At 35.9% G+C, this 22,163-nt stretch overlaps 1 protein-coding gene across 1 annotated transcript in view; it reads right to left on the bottom strand.

The window, feature by feature from the left end:
* Nucleotides 1-22,163, bottom strand: part of PIBF1 (progesterone immunomodulatory binding factor 1) — a 320,308-nt gene that overhangs the window by 227,574 nt on the left and 70,571 nt on the right. Inside the window, exon 10 of the mRNA XM_036756551.1 lies at nt 1,121-1,219. Coding sequence (XP_036612446.1) covers nt 1,121-1,219 — 99 coding nt within the window. The remainder of the gene's footprint in view (nt 1-1,120; nt 1,220-22,163) is intronic.

The raw sequence follows: 22,163 nt of genomic DNA, 5'->3' as shown, positions 1-22,163 counted from the left end.
GAAGTACTGAGTTTGAGAACCTATGAAATGCTGTTTGAGCATGAACACTGGCTGATTACTTATTACCTGGATTTTCTTTTTTTCATTTCTTTTTATTTTCAGATCCAAGTTCCCTCCCTCTCTCCAACCCCTCCCTTAGCCACTGAGAAGGCAAGAAATGCTAACCATTGTATATATGAAATCCTACAAAACATGTTTCCTCATTAGTCATGTTTTGATTTTCTCTTAAGATCTCTTTAGCAAATATTAATCTGATATTAGTACTAAACAAAAAATTAATATTCTGAAACAAATATAAACAAAGAAGATGGTCTAGACAGAATTTATTATATCAAATACTTAAAATTTATATGTTAAAGAACAGGAAAAAGAAAAGCATAAACTATCTGGTATAGTATTCATATATACATATATTGAAGGCATTTGTTTGATTTCTTTATTTAGGAACATGCTTTATTATATCAAAAAATCTTTTGTAATATCCCACATCTAAAAATTTCTCTTGAAAATTATGTGGGGGAGGGAGAAAATTTGGAGCTCAAAATTTCAAAAAACTGAATGTTAAAAATTGTCTTTACATGTAGTTTGGAAAAAATATTTTAAAAAATGAAAATTATGTGGTAAATTATTAAAGGCTCATTCAAGCCATTTATAACATGTAATACTTATTTTGAAGTGGACAAAATACTTGATGGCTTCTATGAGACTACTACACATGTGTAGCTTTAAGTATGGCTCAAATGTCAAATGAAATTAGACAGACAGAAGGGTGAAGTTCTAATACTTCATGAATCAATAAGTTTAATTTCATGATCTTTGTTTAAACATTACAAGATTCTGATATGAAGCATAATGCCTTCCACATTAGCAAGCAGTCAATATTTATATGTGGTGGTTGAGCAGAATTAAACTTGTTATGACTACTACCAACATAATCACTTTACTCAAAGTATAAAGCATCTGAAAACTCAGGATATGATTGGTGGTAAGTTCTTTTGTATCATCAAAATTCCTTTAAGAGAGTTTAGATGAAATAAGAGCTAAATATTTTTTGCCCCTCAACAAAACGTAAAAGTTTGAGAAAGCGGTGAACGTTAAGAGCTATCTTCAAGATACTCACTGTTCAAAGAGTTGATCATGTTTTTCCAAAGCATCCTTTTCAGCCATAATTGCTCTTTCTTTTTCAGCCAGCGCATTATCCCTTGCTTCTCGCAGATTCCTAGAGTAAAAATAAATCTTCAGTCATGATTCCTATTATAGCTGTTTAATACTTCAATGCAGAATGTACAACAAAACAAAAATTTAAAATACTTAGTGTACTGTTTGGAATTAAGTCACAGTGTTGTAACAGATCTGTGATCAATCTTTAGAGAAGACCCATTATGTTTTAAATTTGACTTAAAAAATTCTTATTAACCCGAACTCTAGTAGCCTGTTAAATCTTAAGATGCAATACACATGTGATTTATCATTATTGTGTTAAAGGTAGAAATAGGGTGTTAATAATGCTAAGTATTAACTATTAGGAGTGGTGTGTGTATGGTGGAAGGCATACTGAATTTGAGGTAAGAGGATATATACTTTCAACTTAGAGAATGATCACTCCACCCTAAAGTATAGAAGGAGTAAAGCCTGACCCTGGTACTAAATCTCAAACCAAAAGCTGAGTGGGAAACAGAATTCACTCAACACTGAGGATAATACAGAAGAAAAGAGTGATACCATAAGAAATTTGAGTAGAGCTTTAGAAAAGAAAATGGATTGGCCACAAGGACTACAAGAATATCTGGAAGAAATGAAGCAAAAGTTCATAAATGAAATGAGAGCTTTGGAAGAAAAGACTTAGAAGAATTATTAGTGTAGAACAGAAGGTAGTAAATTTTACCTAAGAAACAGACTCTAAAAATTAAAATGAACCAAACAATGAAATAATTTCATGAGACAAGAAATATAAACCAAATAAAAAGATGGAAAAAATAGAAAATGTGAGTTATCTACTATCAAAAATAACTGTCCTAGAAAAAGGTCAATGAGACATAATCTAAGAACTTGAAAATTAGAAACAAAGAGAAAGTCTGGATATAAATACAGGGTATCCCCAAAATAATCACAAACAAAAACTGCCCATATCTACTAGAACCAGAAGGCAAGGAAAAAAAAAGATTCCATAAAGTCACCTCCTAAAAGCTTAAAATGAAATGTTCTAGTAACATCATAGTCAAACTCCAGGGGGAAAAAAATCAAATAAAAAACACCACAAGTTATTAACCTGAACTTTAGTAGCCTGTCAAGTGGCCAAAAAGAGTTCAAATATTGAGGCACCATAGGCAAGATAATATAACTACAGTCAGCATCATACAAGATCTGGTACCTGTAGCTATAAAGGAGACTGTGAAATGCAATATTCCAAAAAGCAAAAGATAAAAAGTTTATAAAAAAGGATACCTTATCCAGTAAAGTAGAGCTTAAACCTAAAGGGAAAAAAAATGGACCTGTAATAGAAAAGAGGATTTTTCAACCATTTCTGAGGAAAAGGCCAGAATCATCATCAGGTGCTTTGAAATACAAACACAAGAGTCAAGGGAAACCTAGAAAAGTAAGTATATTTTTGAAATTATAAGGGGCTTCTGGATGATGGGAGAAGGAATAAATGCCTCTTTAAAACTCAAATTTCAATACCTTCAAGGGTCACAGAAGGAGTTAAATAAGACAAACAGACAGCCTAGGAAAGACGGCGAAGCTCTGTTTTGATACTGTTAGAAGAACAGAGAAAGGGAACAGTAATACACTAGGGAAGGAAGAGGAAGGGCAAGAAACTTACTATCTTATATAGTATACAAACATGAAGGAAAGAGTGTAAAGGAAACTCACTTTCATCTGAACTGGACAAAGGAGGGTTGGTTGAACACACATTTACAGAAAGAATGATTTTAGTGTAGAAAGAAATTAAACTCAAAAGGAAATAGGGAAAGTATTGAAGTGCCTACTATGTCCTAGGAACTGTGGTAGGCCCTGGGGATAGAAGTAAAAAAATAATGAAACAAAAGATAACTTCAATTAGCAGGCTCCTCTTTTACCACTTCCTTCTTTGTAAAGAGGGGGCCAGGGAGCAAAGAGAAAAAGAATAAGAGCACAGGAAAGTGAGAACTAAACAATTAATAGTTATATTCCTGACCTGGAGGAGAAAGTGAGGCTGGTAACCTTGCACAGCCCTCCCTCACTCAAATCAAAGTCAACTGCAAGTCATGTCATCATTTCCCTGATGCCATGGTCCTCTTTGAGAAGGAAGTACAAATAGAACCTGTGAGAAGTCTGAGTTGCCTGAATGGGGACCCAGCCAGCCGGGTAACTCAATGCAGCACCTCTGCCTCTGCCTGTCCTCTCCAAAGGAAGGTAAATTTGATGTCCGAAAGTTGCCTAGTTAACTTGGGGTTTCCTGGATAGATCTCTTTTTCAAAGACCAAGCCTTAAACCCATTTTACTCTGGAGCTCATAGATTGGACCATTATAGGTTCCTGCCCAAGCACCACTTAATGGCTATCTTTTGGGCCCTCCTGGCTCAGAGTGAATGTAAATAGTAACCGTTTCTCTTTTGGCCAGCAATCCCAGGGTCTTCCCCTCGCAGTCTGACTTTTTTTTTTTATTAAAGAGGCCATCCCTTGACTTCTTAAAGAGCCCTATTCACTGAATGGGTATTGTCTCACTCAAATTGAGAACTTGAAAAGACCTTAGCTTAAAAGGGCCAAGGTGTCCCACTGCATCCTGGGCCATCTCTAGTCATCCTAATGAATATCTGGCCACTGGACCCAGATGGCTGTGAAGGAGAAAGTGAGGCTGGTGACCTTTCACAGCCCTCTCTCACTCAAATCCAACTCAACCTCAAGTCACGTCATCATCTCCCTGATGTATTCATAATCCTCTTCAAGATCGAAGGACAAACACAACAACCCAAGAGGAGAGCAGAATGGATCGGAAAGCAGACTCCTGAGAGGACCTGGTTTCAAATTCTATCAGCCACTGAACTACTTGTGTGAGCTTACAGCAAAACACTCAACTGTTCTACACCTCAGTTTCCTGATCTTTAAAATGAGGGAATTAGACTAGATGACCTCTAAGCTCCCTTCTAGTTCCGAATAGAGCATTACAAAACAAAAATTTAAAATATTTAGTGTACTGTTTGGGTCTCAGTTTCCTCATCTGTAAAATGAGGAATTTCTGCCTGAAGTCCTATGATATTAAAAATTTCTTCATCATTTGAAATTCTGCCCGCAGTCAGCCCTGTGTCTAGGCAATAAAAATAATATTAATGATGATAACAATGATGATAATAATGATAAGTCACAATTATATAGCACTTTAAGATTTACAAAGTACTTTCCTTACAACAACAACCTTGTGAGGTTGATAGTATATTATTGTCTCTATTTTCAAGATGGAGGAATTGAGGTTCCAGGAGGTTATGTGACTTCCTCAAGGTCACCCAGGTTGTATTTGTCAGAACTGGGATTTGAAACCACATCTTCTGGGGCTGAATATTTGTGGAAACAGGGTAACTTAAATTAATCCCCACATCAACTGGGCTACTGTGAGCCAAGATTCTGTGAAGATGTAGGGACCCAGCTGTGACTACTTTGGGAAAGGGGTATATAGAGATAGCTCTAGGACTCTAAGGGGACCTCCTGATGTGCCAGGGAACTTACTTGTGGACTCCTTTTATCTTCTTATAGACTGCTTTTACCTAAAGACTGATGAAATGACGAATATACTTTTATTAGAGAAATTGCACTATCTTAATCCTTAAGCTTTGAATGGCCCATTGTGGCAGATGTGGAACCATGAGACTGGGATATTACCTTGCCACTTCCCTTAATGCACAGGCTCTATCCTTCAGACAAGTCTTTCCTCCTTTGGTTCATCTGCCCATACGCATGTAATAAATTATTCCTCCCTCATTCCTTTCCTTCATTACTTTCCAATCTTCATCTATGGTATCCATATATTCATCCTCCTTCAAAGGCCAGGTCAAATACCAATACGATCCATGTTCAAAATCCTCTTGTTCCTTAATGAAGTCTCTTATGCTACTTCTTAAATATATGTGTTGTTGGTAGTATCCTATGGCCTATTTAAAAGTCCCAGGTATCTTTTTCCATTGAGCTTTGGGTTACTGTCACTTTGGATTCTTGAGATGATTCCATAATTCACAGCCACATACTATCGCTAAAAATAACAGTTCTATGATGTTTTATGCTTTACCAAGCACTTTGCTCAAAATATGACGATGTAGACAATGATAATGGAGATAGGTAATAATAAATAATAAATGGGTAATAACAATGTAGGATAATAATGATGATGATGATGATGATGAGTGTAAAGCAAATATTATACTATCACTTTTAGAGATGCGATAGTGTCTTTCCTATGGTCATACAACAGATTATCAGAGCCAGGGTTTAAATCTAAACTGCTGGACTGCAAATCTTGTTCTTTTTATGCTATATATACACCATCTTGCCTTTAATATAACATTAATTAGAACATTTTTATTTATTGGGGGTGGGAGGACGAACCTTTGATTTCAACAGTGTGGGGAACTCCCAGTGAAGAAGCTCCATCCACTGAGGTAGTCTGGCACCTGTTGTTGTCCATCCTTGGTTCTTGAAGGGGATTAATGATATCATGAGGGTGATGTCTCGACTTGCAAGTGGATGGGATATGAGTGGGGCAGAGCTGTGAAAAGTCATCAGTCTTACTCTCTCTTCCAGAGTCAACGAAGTCCAGTGGCAGGACAAAAATCAAGATGACTGGTGAGGGCCCAGGATGCAGTGAGTGACCTTGGCTTTTCTAAATTAAGGTATTTCCCAAGTCTCAGTTTATCTAAGGGTACTACTCTATAGTCTTAGAGAGTTGCCTCGGGGCCCTGACTTGCCATAAATACATAACCATTATGCGTCATTAGAGAAGTGGAGAATGTTATAATTAATTAGAAAAAGTTGCTTTGTTGTTCATTTTGCTTAAGTTAATCAATTTAAACAATCCATCAATCAGCAAGAATTTACTAAGCACTAGTATATGCCAGGTATCATGCTAACTCTTCTAATGCAAAGAAAATTATAGTTTATATCCCCACAGAATTTCAGAGTTGAAATCCATCTATCTAAATCCATACTAAAACCAAAATAGGGGTTTGTCCAGTGAAGAGTTGTTTAGCCTCTAGTGAAAGAGAACACTTCACCTCCTGAGGCAATCTATTCCACTTTTGTTAGGCTCAAGTTGTCAGGTCTGTTTTTCCTCATATCAAGTAAAACTTCTGCTTATTCTTTTAAATTCTACCCTTGGGGACCAATGGAGCACCCTGATTCATCTTCCACAAAAATCCTTCAAATATTTATTCACTAAGACATCTTATATTTTAGTGCTAGACTCTAACAACTCCAAAAATTTAGAACTCAAAGAGAACTGAAAGCTCGTATAATCTGAACTCCTTTAGTTTAGTAGATGAGAAAACTGAGGCTTACAAAGAAGAAATGATTTGCCCAAGGATGTGGAGCTTGTTAGGCACTGTGCAAGAAACAGAATTTAGAGCTTTCTACACTATACCACATTGTCATTCCCATCAAATCAAATCAAGCCTTTCTGCACATTTCTACTACATCTGACATAATTTTTACTCTTTATTTTCTTACAAAGGAAGGCTCAACAGGAAAGGGAATAAATTGAGAAATGTCTATTGTATAAAAATGCAACAAATAAGTCAAACTTTTTAAAGGGGAAAGGCAGGGAGAAAGGCAAGTTATGAAAAATCTTATAAAGCTGCAAAGACTGTGAGTAGTAGACAAGTGGACAAGAAACAGACTGTTTGCCTGTCTTCTAAGCACAAGCCTAGCTATGGTCAGAGGCCCAGGATAACCAGAATGTTGGTCCCTACGTGATATTTTTTTAAACACCAGAATTCATGAAGACTATTTGCTTTGGCATGTAGGGGTCACAGTTTCCAGTGGTAGAAGGAGTACTAGACCAGCGAAACCACAGATCCTTTAAGTACTAAAGTAAACACCTATTAAACTATTCTCTACACTAGAAGTACATTTTTAGTGGATAATGTAAAAGGTCATTATTTGAATTATAATGATTTCTTATTAAAACTGCCCAATTACATTTTACATATTAATGGCAATCTTAAAGCAAACCAAACATTTTTGTATTACTCCTTTTCTAGATGATCTAGTATGTTTAGTCAACAAACTGATAAAAAAAGTATACTTTTAATTTTTATTTCTTAAAAAGAGACTCAATACTCTACAAATATTTCTTTAATACAAGAGTACCTTAAACATGTTTATTGCCACTGAGTGACTGCAGTACTCAATGCAGTCAAACACAGGGCTGTTTATCATCTTGGGCCAAATACCACTCCCTGCTCCATATTAGAACTTCTAAGAAAACAGTAAGAATCAATATCTGAAAAAAAGAGAAAAAATAAGCCCCCCAAACAAAAACATACAACTCACTGCCTGGATGTAGTAAACAAGTAAAAAAGCAAAGAAGAGAACAAGATCCTTTAAGAATTAAGGAAAGTGGGGCAGTTAGGTGGTGCAGTGAGTAGAGCACCGGCCCTGGAGGCAGGAGGACATGAGTTCAAATCTGGCCTCAGACACTTGACACACTTACTAGCTGTGTGACCTTGGGCAAGTCACTTAACCCCAATTGCCCTGCCAAAAACAAACCAAAAAAAAAGAATTAAGGAAAGAAACCTGCAATGGCAAAAACTTTTAGAAGAAATAATGGATAATGGTGGCATATATTAGGTTGTCATTATATTGATAGAAAAAAATTACATAAAAAAAGTCAGTATTTCATATAAAGGTCTATAGTGTCCCATTGATGGCAGAATGTCTCGAAGGGCTCCAGATAATCTTATTTGTTAAAGGCAACCCATTCATTCCCTCTCTCTTTTCCCTATATTTTACAAACTACCAAGACGGAAGTCAAGTTAACATTTAAAACTACGTGGAAAAGAATGACTTGCTCTTCAGATACTGGGGAAGAGAAGAGTTAGGGGGGAAATCTCCACAAAGTTAAAAGTAATTTAACTATCACTACAAGTTGAGTATCCAGCCAGCTGACTTTTCTCTTTGAAGGCAAGAGAGAATTTCAAGACCTCGAGGGTCTGAAAAAATTTGTCAACAAAATACCATAGCTGCAAAGATCATTAACAAGATGAAGTTGAAATCTGAAAGCGGATAAAAATCACTTCAAAGAGATGAGCGGATTTGAAGGTTAACAAAAGGCGATATAAAGAAGAATCAATAGGAAAATTGGATAACATGTCAGAATTACAAGGTGTAGGCATAGAATATTGCCAAGGGTTTCAAATAAAAAATATAATGATGTACTATGTTTTTGGTTTTTTTGGAGGGGGGCAGGCAGGGCAATTGGGGCTAAGTGACTTGCCCAAAGTCACACAGCTAGTAAGTGTCTGAGGCCGGATTTGAACTCAGGTCCTCCTGACTCCAGGGCTGGTGCTCTACTCACTGTACTACCTAGCTGCCCCTGATGATGTAGTATGGATGAGAGAAAGAAAGGGTAACTTTAAAAAAATTTTATATTAGCTCTTAAAGGGGATTTGAGGTTTATTTCGGTAATAGTATAAATTAACAAACAGTAAAAAGTAAGTTATTCAACAGACATGTTAAAATATTTGAAAAAGTTCCTCTTGAAAGCCTTTTTTAATAGAACTTAATACAGGATATTTTAGCAGGTGCATAATGAAGTATCTACAAGTTTAAAATGAAGACTAATTACATTTTTAAACAAAAATCTATAAGAAAATAAACTATTTAAATGACTTAATTAAGTTTCTACTTCTAGGAATCCTGAAGTGAGTTTTGTATTACTGACAGAATAAATCAACTGTCAAATGTGAGACCTAAAATGCAGAAAACTTTATACTGGCTTTTCAAAATTCTTATCCATAAGAAGAAGTTAGAGTGGCAATGGAAACAGCCCATTAATCTGAGACTTGCCAAAGGAAGCTAGGTGGCACACTGGATAGAGTGCTAGGTCTGGAGTCAGGAGGACTCATCTTTGTGAGTTCAAATCTGCCCTCAGACACTTACTAGCTGTGTGACACTGGGCAAGTCACTTAACCTTGTTTGCCTCAGTTTCCTCATCTGTAAAATAAGCTGGAGAAGGAAATGGCACACCACTTTAGTATCTTTGCCAAGAAAACCCCAAATGAGATCATGAAGAGTCAGAAACAACAACAACAAAAAGCCATGGTTCCATCCATTAACCTCTGGCACGGTGCTTGGTACTAGGGACACAAAGACAAAAATGAGAGTATGGTCGAGAGAGCTCACATTTTCTATTGAGGGAAAGCAACAGCAAAAGAGAGAATCAAATACAAACACAAACAAGTAAATACAAGGTAACTGTAGGAGTTGGGAGAAAGGAGAGTTTGTGCCCCCTACCAGCAGAAAGGCCAGTCTGGATGGAATACAGAGTCTGTGAATAGCTCTCTCTCCACCCAATTGCCCTGCTGGTCACCGAAGCTAGCTTATAGCTACTAACTTCTAGCTCTAAGCCATCCTCCAACCATCAGATCCAAAGGCAACAGAGATGGACTGACCACTCATTTAACCTCACCTAATATGTGTGCTTAATATATGAAGGAGAGACAGGAACCCAGGTCTCTCAAACAATTCCCAGTAAAAATCAAATAAAGTTTAACAGACCCTCCATCAAGTCAAGATCTGAAGAAAAAAAGATGGCCAGAAGCCAGCGGAGGCCAGGAGTCTGCATTGGAAGGGAAGGGAATAAGCATTTATTAAGTGCCTACTGAGTGCACGGCACTGTGATAAGTGCTCTAAAAATACTGTCTCATTGGATCCTCACAACAACCCTGGGAGATAGGTGCTATTACTATCCTCATTTTACTGTGGAGGAACTTCAGCAGGGAAGCCACAAGTCTTAAGCCTATGATGTTCTCATCACAGAAAATCTGAGCAATCAAAAGAAAGTACCAAATACAGAGAAGAAACAATGAAAGGAACAGATTTAGAGAAATCTGGGTAAATTTGGATGAACGCTGATGCACAGTGAAGTAAAACAGGAATACAATGTAAGCAATGACAACCGCACTGTAAAGGAAAACAATTTTGAAAGACTTGAGAACTCTGATCAATGGGATGATCAACCACAGCTCCAGAAGACCAATCATCAGCAAATACTGATAAAGTGCCTACTATGTGCCAGACACCGTACTAGGTACTGGAGATATAAGAATGAGACAGTCCTACCTTCCAACTCTTAAAGGTGCGGAATAAGACATGCATTTCTTGACACAACGCACATGTGGATTTGTTTTGCATGATTCTACTTCTTTGTCACAAGACGGGAAGTATACTTCATTAGCTTGTTGCAGGTATGGGAAGAAACATAAGGCAGGGGAGGACAGAATGATAGTGATGGCAAGAAAAGAAGAAGAAAGGAATGTTAGTGAAATGTACCAAATACACAGAAAACAGAAAAAAGAAACAGGACATTAGATTTACCACATTCAATTCACTGCGTGCCTAAAAGCCAAGCTCTACACAATGAGACTCACAATCTCACAGGCAACTTTTCATTCTTCTCTACATATGGGAATGATTACATTGATGTTTGTAAAGTTCGCAACAGTAAAAAAATGAGGAGAAAAAAGAACAAAAGGCTAGGAGCAGACTGACTATGAAAAAGCCAAACAGAGGAACTCGTGCTTGAGCAGGGGAGAGACGTAGGCAGATGTGTCCTTGAGGATATCAATTTGGGAGCTGTGTGGAAATTCAATTATAGAGAGAACAGGCTGAGGCAGAGAAACAAATAGACAGCTACTGGAGTGGTACAAGGGAGAGTTGATGAGCGCCTCTACTGAGGTAGTAACTGTGTGGGTGGAAAAGGATATAAGACACAACTTAGTTATTTTCACAGTAACAGCCAACCAAACTAGTCTTCTCTCCTTTTCTTTAGGTAAAACTAGTAGGTTTTTTTTTTGTGAATAAAGAAGATCATGTTTGTCTTCTGATGAAAAACATGGAAGGGAAACCATCATTTAGAGGGCAAATCTCAAAAGGAAACATATTTAGATTTGCTATTCCTAACACAGAGGTTTCCCAAATAGTGCCCCTTGTCTGCCTATCTTCCTGATGACTCTAAATCTATGACTCAAGATTACAACAAGGTAGGGAAAATTTGGTATTATTCACTCTGTTAGTATTCTACTCAATTAGTATCTACAATATCCGCTCAATGAGTATTCACAATTGAAGACTGACAAGTATGTTAATAAGGATATCAGAGGAGAAATTTTGTGGGAAAAGAGAGTTGGGAAATTCATGAAACCATAACATTTTAAAGCTGGAAAGTGCCTTACATATAATCTAAGCTAAAGCATTTATTTTACAGGTGATAAAACTGAAACCCAGAGAAGTGGTGACGAGTATATATTCACAGAAATACCAAAAAATAATAATGAAGTAATTCTTAAATGAAAAATACTCATTATGAATCTAAAGTATACGAAGTTTAGAAGTTGTAGAGGAGAAACAAATTACAGTATAAAATATAACTTTGTGAACTTAGTATATATGCTAGCTATAGAAATAAAAATATCTGAATAATAAACACTAGACAAATTAAAGGTATGTCCCTGGTATCAGTTTTCATGTAAATAGTGGTGACTTTAAAAAACAAAAGGCATTTTTGTGTGCTTGTAGCAGATGGGCATTTCATTAGTTTAAGAAGAAATGTGAAAACACTAGGTAAGAATAAAGCCTTTTCTAATAACAATAACTTCTGTAATCATTTGAAAATGTTTATAGAATTTTGGTACTCTTTTCTCAGGAGAGAACTAAGCTATAAAGGTAGCTTTACAAATTCATCAAGATACAACACTTGAGTAACCACAGTGTCATGTTTTTTGATAATAAATACATGGATACGTAGGCATGCACAACACAATTTATTAGTATGTATGTCTGGGGAAATTTTTTAAGGGAGTGATTATAATACACTCATTCATAAGGGCCATAATGTTTTATTATTCAAACAAAGAAACTAAAACATAATTTAAAACAAATTAACAAGTAAGCTTGAAAAATAAAAACTTTAAAAATGAGAAGCAAAATAAAATAACAAAATTTTTTGAGATGTTGGGGTATCCTTAGGGACCACTGGCACATACCCAGTACACGTGCAATACATGTTTGTACACATGTTTGTGCAATACACTAAAAGGAAATACAGACAAGCAATGAAGTAGGTATGATATACATTTAAAATTTAGTACTTTACCATAGTTTACATACCAATCTGAAGAACTCCATAATGGATCACAAAACCAGGTATTTAGAGTTGGGAGAGACCTTAGCCAACATTTTGTCCAGTCACTTGACTTTACAAAACAGCACAGTGCTATGAGAAGAGTTCTGGGTTTGGAATAAGAAAATCTGGTTTGAATTCCCAGCTTTTACTACTTTATATCAACTTAGGGAATTCACTTCTCTCTGGGCTTCAATTTTCTCATTTACAAAATGACAGAGTTGGAAATGATCTTTCTAGGTCAAAAACCTATTATCCTATAATATAATATAATATAATATAATATAATATAATATAATATAATATAATATAATATAATATAATAATATATATGATATAATATATAAATAATATAATAATTAATAACATATGTGTGTGTATATATATAGTGTCTTCTCTTTTTTCTTTATGTAAAACTAGTGTGGTTTTTTGTGAATAAAGAAGATTATATTTTTCTTCTGATGAAAAATGTGGAATGGAAACTTTCCATTTAGAGGGCAAATTTCAAAAGGAAAAGTAGATTTGCCACTCTTAACAGAGAGATTTCCCAAATAGTGCCCCTTGTCTGCCCACTTTCCTGATGACTCTAAATCTATGACTCAAGATTACAACAATAATTAATATATTAATACCATAACATTAAGATTAATTAGATTAACTAGAATTTTGAGAAGCATTTTACTAATTTATAAATTAGTGATATAAATTATTATTAAAAATATTGTAAAATGCTATACTTGCTATTATGGCAAGTCCTCTTCTCTGGCCTCATTCTACCAGATCTCAGCCAGTCACATCTTCCCTTCAAGGTTCTAGGGGTATCCCTGAAGGATTAGGGTTATCTCTTTTCTAATGTTATCAGCTAGAACCTCCATTCTGGGCATTTCCACCCCCTCCTCCCAATCCTTACTGTTAATTGCCAATGATTAGGCCTCAGTTACATTTAATCACTTAAAATTGATTCACTTTCACCAAAGGATATTTACTTTAAAGATAAAGCAAGAATGAAAGTACAAATATTCCTGTCCCCCCACCCCGAGACCTCAGAGTAATGCTCTCCATTATATCACCTTGGTCCTGGGGAGAGTGGGCTCAGATTTAACACAGTTTCTACACAGCAACTGGTCCCACTAAATTCAGAGCTAAATAAAGCAATGATGCTGAATGAGACCTCACTTTGCCTATTAATGTCTGGGTTCTTAAGGTAATTCCTTGAACCCAGACTCCAGATTGGCTGGCTGTAAAACCTGGCCTGGAATCTACTCATGGATGTTCTTCTGGCTTGCTCTCTTGACCCTTCAAAACTCCCAAGTTCAGAATTGCACTTAAAACAAAAGAACAAGTAACAAGGCATTGTAGTAACCATATTGGCTTCCAAAGTGGAAATCTGTCTGAGGCTTCTACTATCACAATGCTGTCTCTGTTCTTTGACCAGACATAACTGGGCAGGAAGAAGTCACCCAAAAAGAAGGTCATGAGTGTGACCATCATCTTCTGAATGCTGCTCCCCCCAATCCAGTTCTAGCTATACAACCACAGTCAATCAAAGAGGTTCCTCTTCACCACATGGTTAGCATGCCAAAATCAGTTAAAGATTGTGCATTCTCTAAATCCATCCAGGGCAATACCACTACATGTTATCATAACTATCCCAGAAACAGTCTTGTTAGTCTCCTACACACAGGAAACTGCATCAGTGGAATTCTGTACATACTCATAAGGAATGAACTCATCGGCCGGTCATTCCCCTGTTATATGAATTGGGAAAAGACTACATTTATAAGACTATAAACAAGTTCAAGAAATGTGACTCAATCAGATCTTTTTCTATGCTCGTGGCTAACCTGGTCAAAGATAAAGAAAATCATGTTCAACAGGTAAAACACTGGGTGGGAGAAATCATAACAGAGCGAAAGGTTTATCATACTCTTCTTAGAGACCAGTGATCCTTTTATCTCTATGTATCTCTTGTCTTTAAGGTCAATTGTGTTGGCCTGTAGAGAAGGCATGTTGTTGTCTTTTACTTCTTTTCTGCCAGAATTTCCTCCACTTCAGTATTTTTGTGTTCTAAATCTGTTAAATCTGTCTTTAATGTTTTCTAGTCTCTAAATGGGTTTCAAAATTTCACGTATTCATTTTACTGATGAGGAAAATGCAGCACAGGAAATTTAAGTAATTTGCTCAAGGTCACAGAGCTTGTAATTATAGAGGCCAAATCTGAACATAAGTCCTCCTGATTCCAACTCTAATGCCTTATCCACTAGGTCATGCTGTCTCTGACAGTATGCACATCTACTATATAATTCCTTTTGTGGATGTTTAGAAATTTAAAAGGATCTGGAGAAAGTGACGAATCCATCACCTTGTTGGTCATATAACCCAGAAGTCGATGGAAAAAGGACATAAACATTCTGGAGGAAGCTAGGTGATGCAATGGATAGAACACTGGATGTGGAATCAGAAAGACCTGAATTTCTACATAGGAGCAGACACTTGCTAACTGTGTGACACTGGTAAAATCACTTAACCTCTGTATGACTCCATTTCCTTAATTATAAGACAAGATAATAAAGCACCACCTGTGAATCTGTGAAGTGAGCAGCAGGTGGCCTGGAACATAGTAGGTGCTTATAAATACTTCCTTCCTTGTATTGGTTACAGGAAAATAACAATAATAATAATAATAATAATAATAATAATAATAGATATCACAAAACAATTGAGATTATTTAGAAAAGGATATGAAATGATTCAACAACGTTCTTCAAGATAATGAAGGTTGCTATTTGGAGAATAGTAAAAAAAAAAAAAGAAATCATTGAATGAGAATTATTGTTACTAACTGCATGAATGTGTGCATGTCACACCCTTTGGGTCTCATTTTCCTTATTTATAGAATGTGGATCTTGGACTAAATCTCCAAGAACCTTTTAAAACAATACAAGAAACAGCTTTTGTAGTCCTGTGGAAATTCAACCAGATTCTGTAGGTGTAAAGGAGATGGGTAGAAAGAGGAGTTCTTGAGTACAAGGAATAACAAGGGAGAAAGCTTTTTGTGTTCTTCTAGAGGCCAGGGTATTGGTCTCCTCTTTCCACTAATATAACTTGCTTATTCAAAACAAGACTCTTCTTGCCAGATGGAAAACAGAACATAGTCTCACAGCTTCTACCCACTTCAATGGGTTATAACTGCTGGCAACAACAGAAATACAAAGGCTCTTTTCACTGTTGCTCCATTCTCTTTTCCCAGCTTTTCACACTGACCCCTATAGAAAACTAAAGATACAAACAGGTGATAATGGGGACACATAAAGAAGTGGGAAGGGTGTTGTTAGACAAGAGAAGGGGGACAGGAGAGGGTAAATACTAAACCAATGCTTGAACAGAGGCAATGATAGTAGAGTAGAGAGAGGACTGCCATCTGAACTTTTCAATTTTCAATTCCAGTCTCCTGAGAATAATGGACTAAGATTGGAGGGAGAATCCTAGACAGTATGGTATTTGCAATGCAAAAGGACAGAGAAGACAAAATACCAAGCAGCAGAACCTGCCATGAAAAGAGTTCCACTACAGTCTATGGCAGTTCAAATAGATAATCACTTACTAATATAAATGGGACATATCTATTTATAGGTAGGCAGGTAAATTATGTTACCTATTGCTATATTTGAAAATGGAAAGTAAAGAGTTACTTATAAAGGCATACCCTCCAAAAGTAATTTAATTTACTGAGATGACAAAGAAGAGCTGCTTAAAGTTTTTCCATAAAAAAGCTTTTTAAAAAATTATAAAGATATCTGCTGAGATATGAACAAGAAAAAGATTTTTTGGCAAAAACGAAGAAATGCACTTTTGAAATGACGAATGGAAATTCTGAAAATTGGTTCCAGTAATATACAAAATATCTTCAATTGTAATGCATTATATCTTTTCAACTAACCCCCATAAATAAACTTGGATTTAAAGCTGTTTTACATCACAGCAAGTTTCTGCAAGAAGTGCTAAAGCTTTTTCTTGGACACTTGGAAAATGATATAATTTGTGGTCAAGATGGCTTTTGTTGATATGGTGGGAGAAAGGGAAAAAAATTACTAGAGTGACACTAATTATTGTACTTAAAAGCACCCTCTTTGTATCCTTTTCTACTTCCTAACCTGACAGACCAATTATAAAACTACTTAAAAATGGAATTCCACATTCTGTGAAGTTGCAACAACATTTTACAGCCTTTTGACAAACACATTTGTTGATCTATATTCACCTATATTCACATCTTATTCTTTTGTCATATTTTTCTGTTTGCAATATGTAGTTTGCGTTCTTACAGTAATAATAATGCCTAATTTGTGGTTTACTTTCCCAAGATCTTAACATTTCATCTCATTTTGTAATCGAAATATCCCCTTCTCCACAGAAAGCAAAGTATTCCTCCATTTTATCGGCAAACTCAAGCAATGAGAATGTATAATCCCAAGAAAATTCACTAAACCTCTTTTCTGACAGTTCTCTAATTTAGGCCCATGTAGATGATTAGTTTGTTTAATGAATAATAGGGAAATTTACATATAGATATGAACTGCTCATTTTCAAAAGTGCCTTTTACAGTCACAAATGATTCTATAAAATAAGTAGCCTACTTTTAAACAATGTTCATTTTAGTTGGACTAAAGTGATAGAATCAAAATGTGGGAAACAAAATGATAACATAGCAAAATGGTGGTATTATTTCTCTAAGTTTCATAAAACTCAAAAACTAAAATAATGTTAAGTAATACAACTGTTTGAGACGCTCCACATGAATTCAACAGATAATGAAATACAGTGCCCTTCTCTTGGTGGAAAAGTAGGGGACTACTTTGTTGGTTTTTTATGTTAGATTAATTATTTTATTTTTAGTTTTCAACATTCATTTCCACAAGATTTTGAATTCCAAATTTTCTCCCCTTCTCTCCAATACCCTCCACCTCAAGACGGCATGCATTCTGATTACTCCTTCCCCCAGTCTGCCCTCCCTTCTGTCACCACCCCCCCCCATCTCTTATCCCCTTCCCCCTTACTTTCTTGTACAGGGTAAGACAGATTTCTATACCCCATGGCCTGTATATCTTATTTCCCAGTTGATGTAAAAACAACTTTTTTTGAGCATTTGTTTTTAGAACTCTGAGTACCAAATTCTCTCCCTTCTTCCCTCCCCACCCACCCTCATTGAGAAGGCAAGCAATTCAATATAGGTTATACATGTGTAGTTTTGCAAAACATTTCCATAATAGTCATATTGTGAAAGACTAACTATATTTCCCTCCATCCTATCCTGCCCCCATTTCTTCTATTTTCTCCTTTGACCCTATCCTTTTTCAAAAGTGCTTGCTTCTGACTACCTCCTCCCTCAATCTGCCCTCCCTTCTATCACCACCCCCCTTTCCCCCTACTTTCCTTTTTGGTAAGATACGCAACTGAGTGTGTATCTAAGAGTAAGGTTCACTCATTCCCTTTCACTTCCCCCCTCATCCCCTCCATTGTAACAGCTTTTTCTTGCCTCTTTTATGTGACATAATTTACCCTATTCTATCTCGCCCTTTCTCCTTCTCCTAATATATTCCTCTCTCACCCTTTAATTTTATTTTTTAGATATCATCTCTTCATATTCACTCCAACTACCCTAATACTGAGAAAGGTCTCATGAGTTACAAACATCATCTTTCCACGTAGGAATGTAAACAGTTCTATTTTAATAAGTCTAGGGGACTACTCTGGGAGAACACTGTAAGACAGACAGGTGACTATATCTGTTGTTTTTTCTGTGTATTTCTTTGTTACAAAGAATGGTTCGATTTTGGGGCAGGGAGTAGGATTTATCCAGAAATGATGATACAAAACCAAAAGATGTCAATAAAATATATCTAAAATAAAATGCAACGAGTTCAAGCTACAGGTCCCAGTATACTGTAAAGATGTGGTAGATATGATTGTTTATCCACTGTTAATGATTTTTGAAAGATCATAGTCATTATGAGAGGTACGGCAGGATAAAAGAAGGGCAAATGTTACAAATTTTTTAAAAGGAATAGACTAGCCTACAAACTATGAGTGAACTTGATTTCAATTACTGACAAAATTCTAGAACATATCATAAAAGGGATGGTTAGTAACATTAAAAAAATAAGTAAACCAAGTTCTTTCTTTTAGAAAAAGGACCAAATACAGCTATATCAAAAACAGATCATGCTGGGTTAACCTCATTTATTTTCTGACAATATTCCTAGACTCACAGATAAGGGGAATGATGTAGATATAGTTTTCTGGATTTTAGCAAAGAAGTTGATGAAAGGGTCTCATGCTATTTTTGTGGAAAAGATAGATCTCTGTGGGCTATATGATGATGTTATGTCATTTCAGTCATATCCAAGTCTTCATGACCCCATTGGGGGTTTTCTTGGCAAAGATACTGTAGTGGTTTACCATTTCTTTCTCTAGCTCATTTTACAGATGAAGAACGGAAGCAAACAAGGTTGAGTAACTTGCCCAGGGTTGCATAGCTAGTAAGTGTCTGAGGACAGATCTGAACTCAGGTCTTCCTTACTCCAGGACCGGTTCTCTTTCCACTGTGCCACCTTGCTGCTCCACATGTTTGGAACTGAATGGTCAGGCCCAAGGATTAGTAATTTGGTGGTGTGGTATATACACACAAAGACAGATCAAGTTTTGCCTTGGCTCTGTATTATTTAACTTTTTTTTATCAGTGACATGAATAAAGGCAAAGGTGGAATAATCATTAAATCTTGCAGGGGTAGCTAATAGTTTGGTTGATAGTGTTAGGATCCCCAAAACTCCTGATGGGCTAGAACACTAAGGTGAATCTAATGAGATAAAATTTAACAGGGTTAAATGTAAAGTCCTTGGGTTCCAAAAACTCAACTTTATAAGATAGGGGAGGTGTGGTTAGCTCATTTGAAAAAGAATGAGAGTTTTAAGCATGCTTCAAGCTCAACATTGTATCAAGAGAGTGATACAACAGCCAGAAAACCTAATTCAGTCTTAGTGGCACAGTGTCCAGGACCAGGGAGGTTGCGACTCAGTCCAGTACAGTATTGTGCTCAGTTCTGGAAACGACATTTTAGGAAGAACGTTGATGAATTGTAGAGTGGCAATAATGAAGTGTAATTTGATGAACCGTAGGATGGCAGCTAGAACAGGGATAGGCCTTATGGTCTTGCTATATAAGGTTCAGTTTAAAGAAGTTGGAATGCTTAGTTGGAATTTTGAAGACTTTGGGGCGAAATGGTATCTGCTTACACCATTGTAAATAGCATACTGCCTTGACTCCCCGCTTGCTGAAGGCATATAGAAGCATGTAAACCCTTGGTACTATAGGGTTTTCATCATTATCAGATTAATGGGAGAAGAGCCAGGAAGGAGAATGATAAGAAAAACCAGAAAAAGGCTGAAACAATAAAAAGATAAAAAGGAGCAAAAAAAAAAAAAAGAGAGACTGTTGATCAATATATGATCAAACTAGGGAAAATATGAATTATTAATTATAAAATGAGTGAGCTGGATTGGATAAGTGATTCTCCAAGTATGGAGCATGTGGTCCCTGCAAATTATTGCAAAGGGTCCAAAAATCCAAAGTTGCACCAGTCATTTCTATTTTCATTTTTAACTTCAAAATAATAGATAGTATGGCTCAAAATTATAAATAAACAAACATATCTCCTAAAGACCAAATATCTCACAATATGCACATTACTATCTCGAAATATATAATTTTGTTATAAAAATCTGAATTTACCTAAAAGCATTATTCAATTCATAGTTCACCACATGTTTTTTTGGTTGTTTTTTTTTTTTTTGGCAGCAAAGCAATCAGGGTTAAATGACTTGTCCAGGGTCACACAGCTAGTAAGTGTCAAGTGTCTGAGGTCACATTTGAAATCAGGTCCTCCTGACTCCAAGGTTGGTGCTCTATCCACTGTGCTACCTAGCTACTCCCAACATGTATAGTACCAATTCACTGATGATAATAAAGATTCACATGATAGATGTACGTTTTAAAACTAATATTGTGTGGAGATGTGAAATTTTTTAATGTTAAAAAGGGCACAGTCTATAATAAAAATTAAGGCTAAATTTCAGGCATTGTTTTGAGTTTGCTGTTTACTGTACATACACTCAAAATCCTACTGCTAATCAAAGGAAATGTTCCTTCTATGTTAATTAGCCAAATGACATGCATTCAGCATACTAAAAACCTTGAACAATTTGTTACACTCATTAGTTGGCTAAAATGAGGTACTTATTTCTTATGAAGATATCCTGTAGAGCATTTTAAAATGAAATAAATATATGTCAACTACACTCTGAATTTCAAATAGTTCCACAGAAGATTAGAGATTATCATCTTTTTTTTTGGAAGAGTTTTTTTTTAAAGCATTAATACCAAAACTCATTTAAACCTCTCAGGCAGGTAGATTGAGAGGAAATTAATTAGATAATGGACCCATTCAAAATTAGTTTCCCTCATACCATAGTAATTCTATGAACTAATCCTTTCAAGCAGACTATCAAGTAAATGATATTCTAAGCACAATTAATATAATCAACACTTTTAGTAAACTGCTTTATCTACTATATTTCTTATGGGCTTAATTTCATATGCATATCTTATTTAATGGCACTGATAGAACTTTTAACAACAGAATATATTAGGCAACAACCTGGAATTAAAGAAGGAAATTGCTTCTAATTCTGACTTTGCCACAGACTTCTTAGGTAACTACAGGCAAAAATCACCTAGTTCTTCTTTTGTCTTAAACTTCCTATTTATGAAATAAAGTATGCAGACATTTCATTACTACTTCCCACTATAGGCAAAGGATTCAGAAGGGAACAGCTAATTTAAGATGTAAACATCTGGCTAAGAGGGTGATGTCTGAAAATGGGATTTAAATTTGTGGACCATATATTAAAATATAAGAATGACAAACTCTTGGTCCAGGAGCTCAAAAGAATTTGGTCTAACTACATAGTCAGAAAAAACTAAGTAGATGATTAATTCTTATTGTAGAGACAATAATAGTCAGTTGTACAGATGATCCTTAGAGCCTTTCTACCTGTGTACATACACACACATCTGTACACACACACACACACACACACACACAGGCGCACATATATTAGACAGACATTACATATTGGGGGGGTGGGCAGAGAAACATAGTCTAGTCATGAGATTAATTTTAATAAATTGTGCATATCCCATGTGCTAAATGGGTGTCCTTATACTATCAAAAGAAAGCAATGAGTGGACTCTCTGTCGTAAATTTATTAAAAGACATGGTCAAGAATCACAAAGAATGGTAACGCATTGCTGGGTTGCAATATGAACTACTAAAGGGAGTACCTATATCTGCTAGAGTATCAAGGAAAAATATACTAATAATTAGAGATAGCCTAAAGAAGAATGGGCTGCCTTAAAGGATAGCAGATTCTCACACATTAAGTAACCAGCTGTCTGGCACATTATATTGGCAGCATGGTATTATGGACAGAGAACTGGTTGCAGAGGAAGGAAGACCTGTGTTCGAGCTCTGTTTCTACCACATTGTAGCTGTATAATCCTAGGTAGGTCCCTTATCCTTTCTGGGCCTGTAAAATGAAGGGCTATACTTCAAGATCTCTAAGGCCCTTCCCAACTATACGGTTATGATTCCATGGTCCTAGTAAGAAGCCTTTTTCGGGTATAGGCTGGACTATGAATTCTTTGATTTTATTACTTGGGCCCTGAAAAAAGGGAATCTACT

Source organism: Trichosurus vulpecula, chromosome 4 (assembly GCF_011100635.1).
Source record: "Trichosurus vulpecula isolate mTriVul1 chromosome 4, mTriVul1.pri, whole genome shotgun sequence".
NCBI lineage: Eukaryota > Metazoa > Chordata > Mammalia > Diprotodontia > Phalangeridae > Trichosurus > Trichosurus vulpecula.
This window is presented reverse-complemented; position numbering and strand designations above follow the sequence as displayed.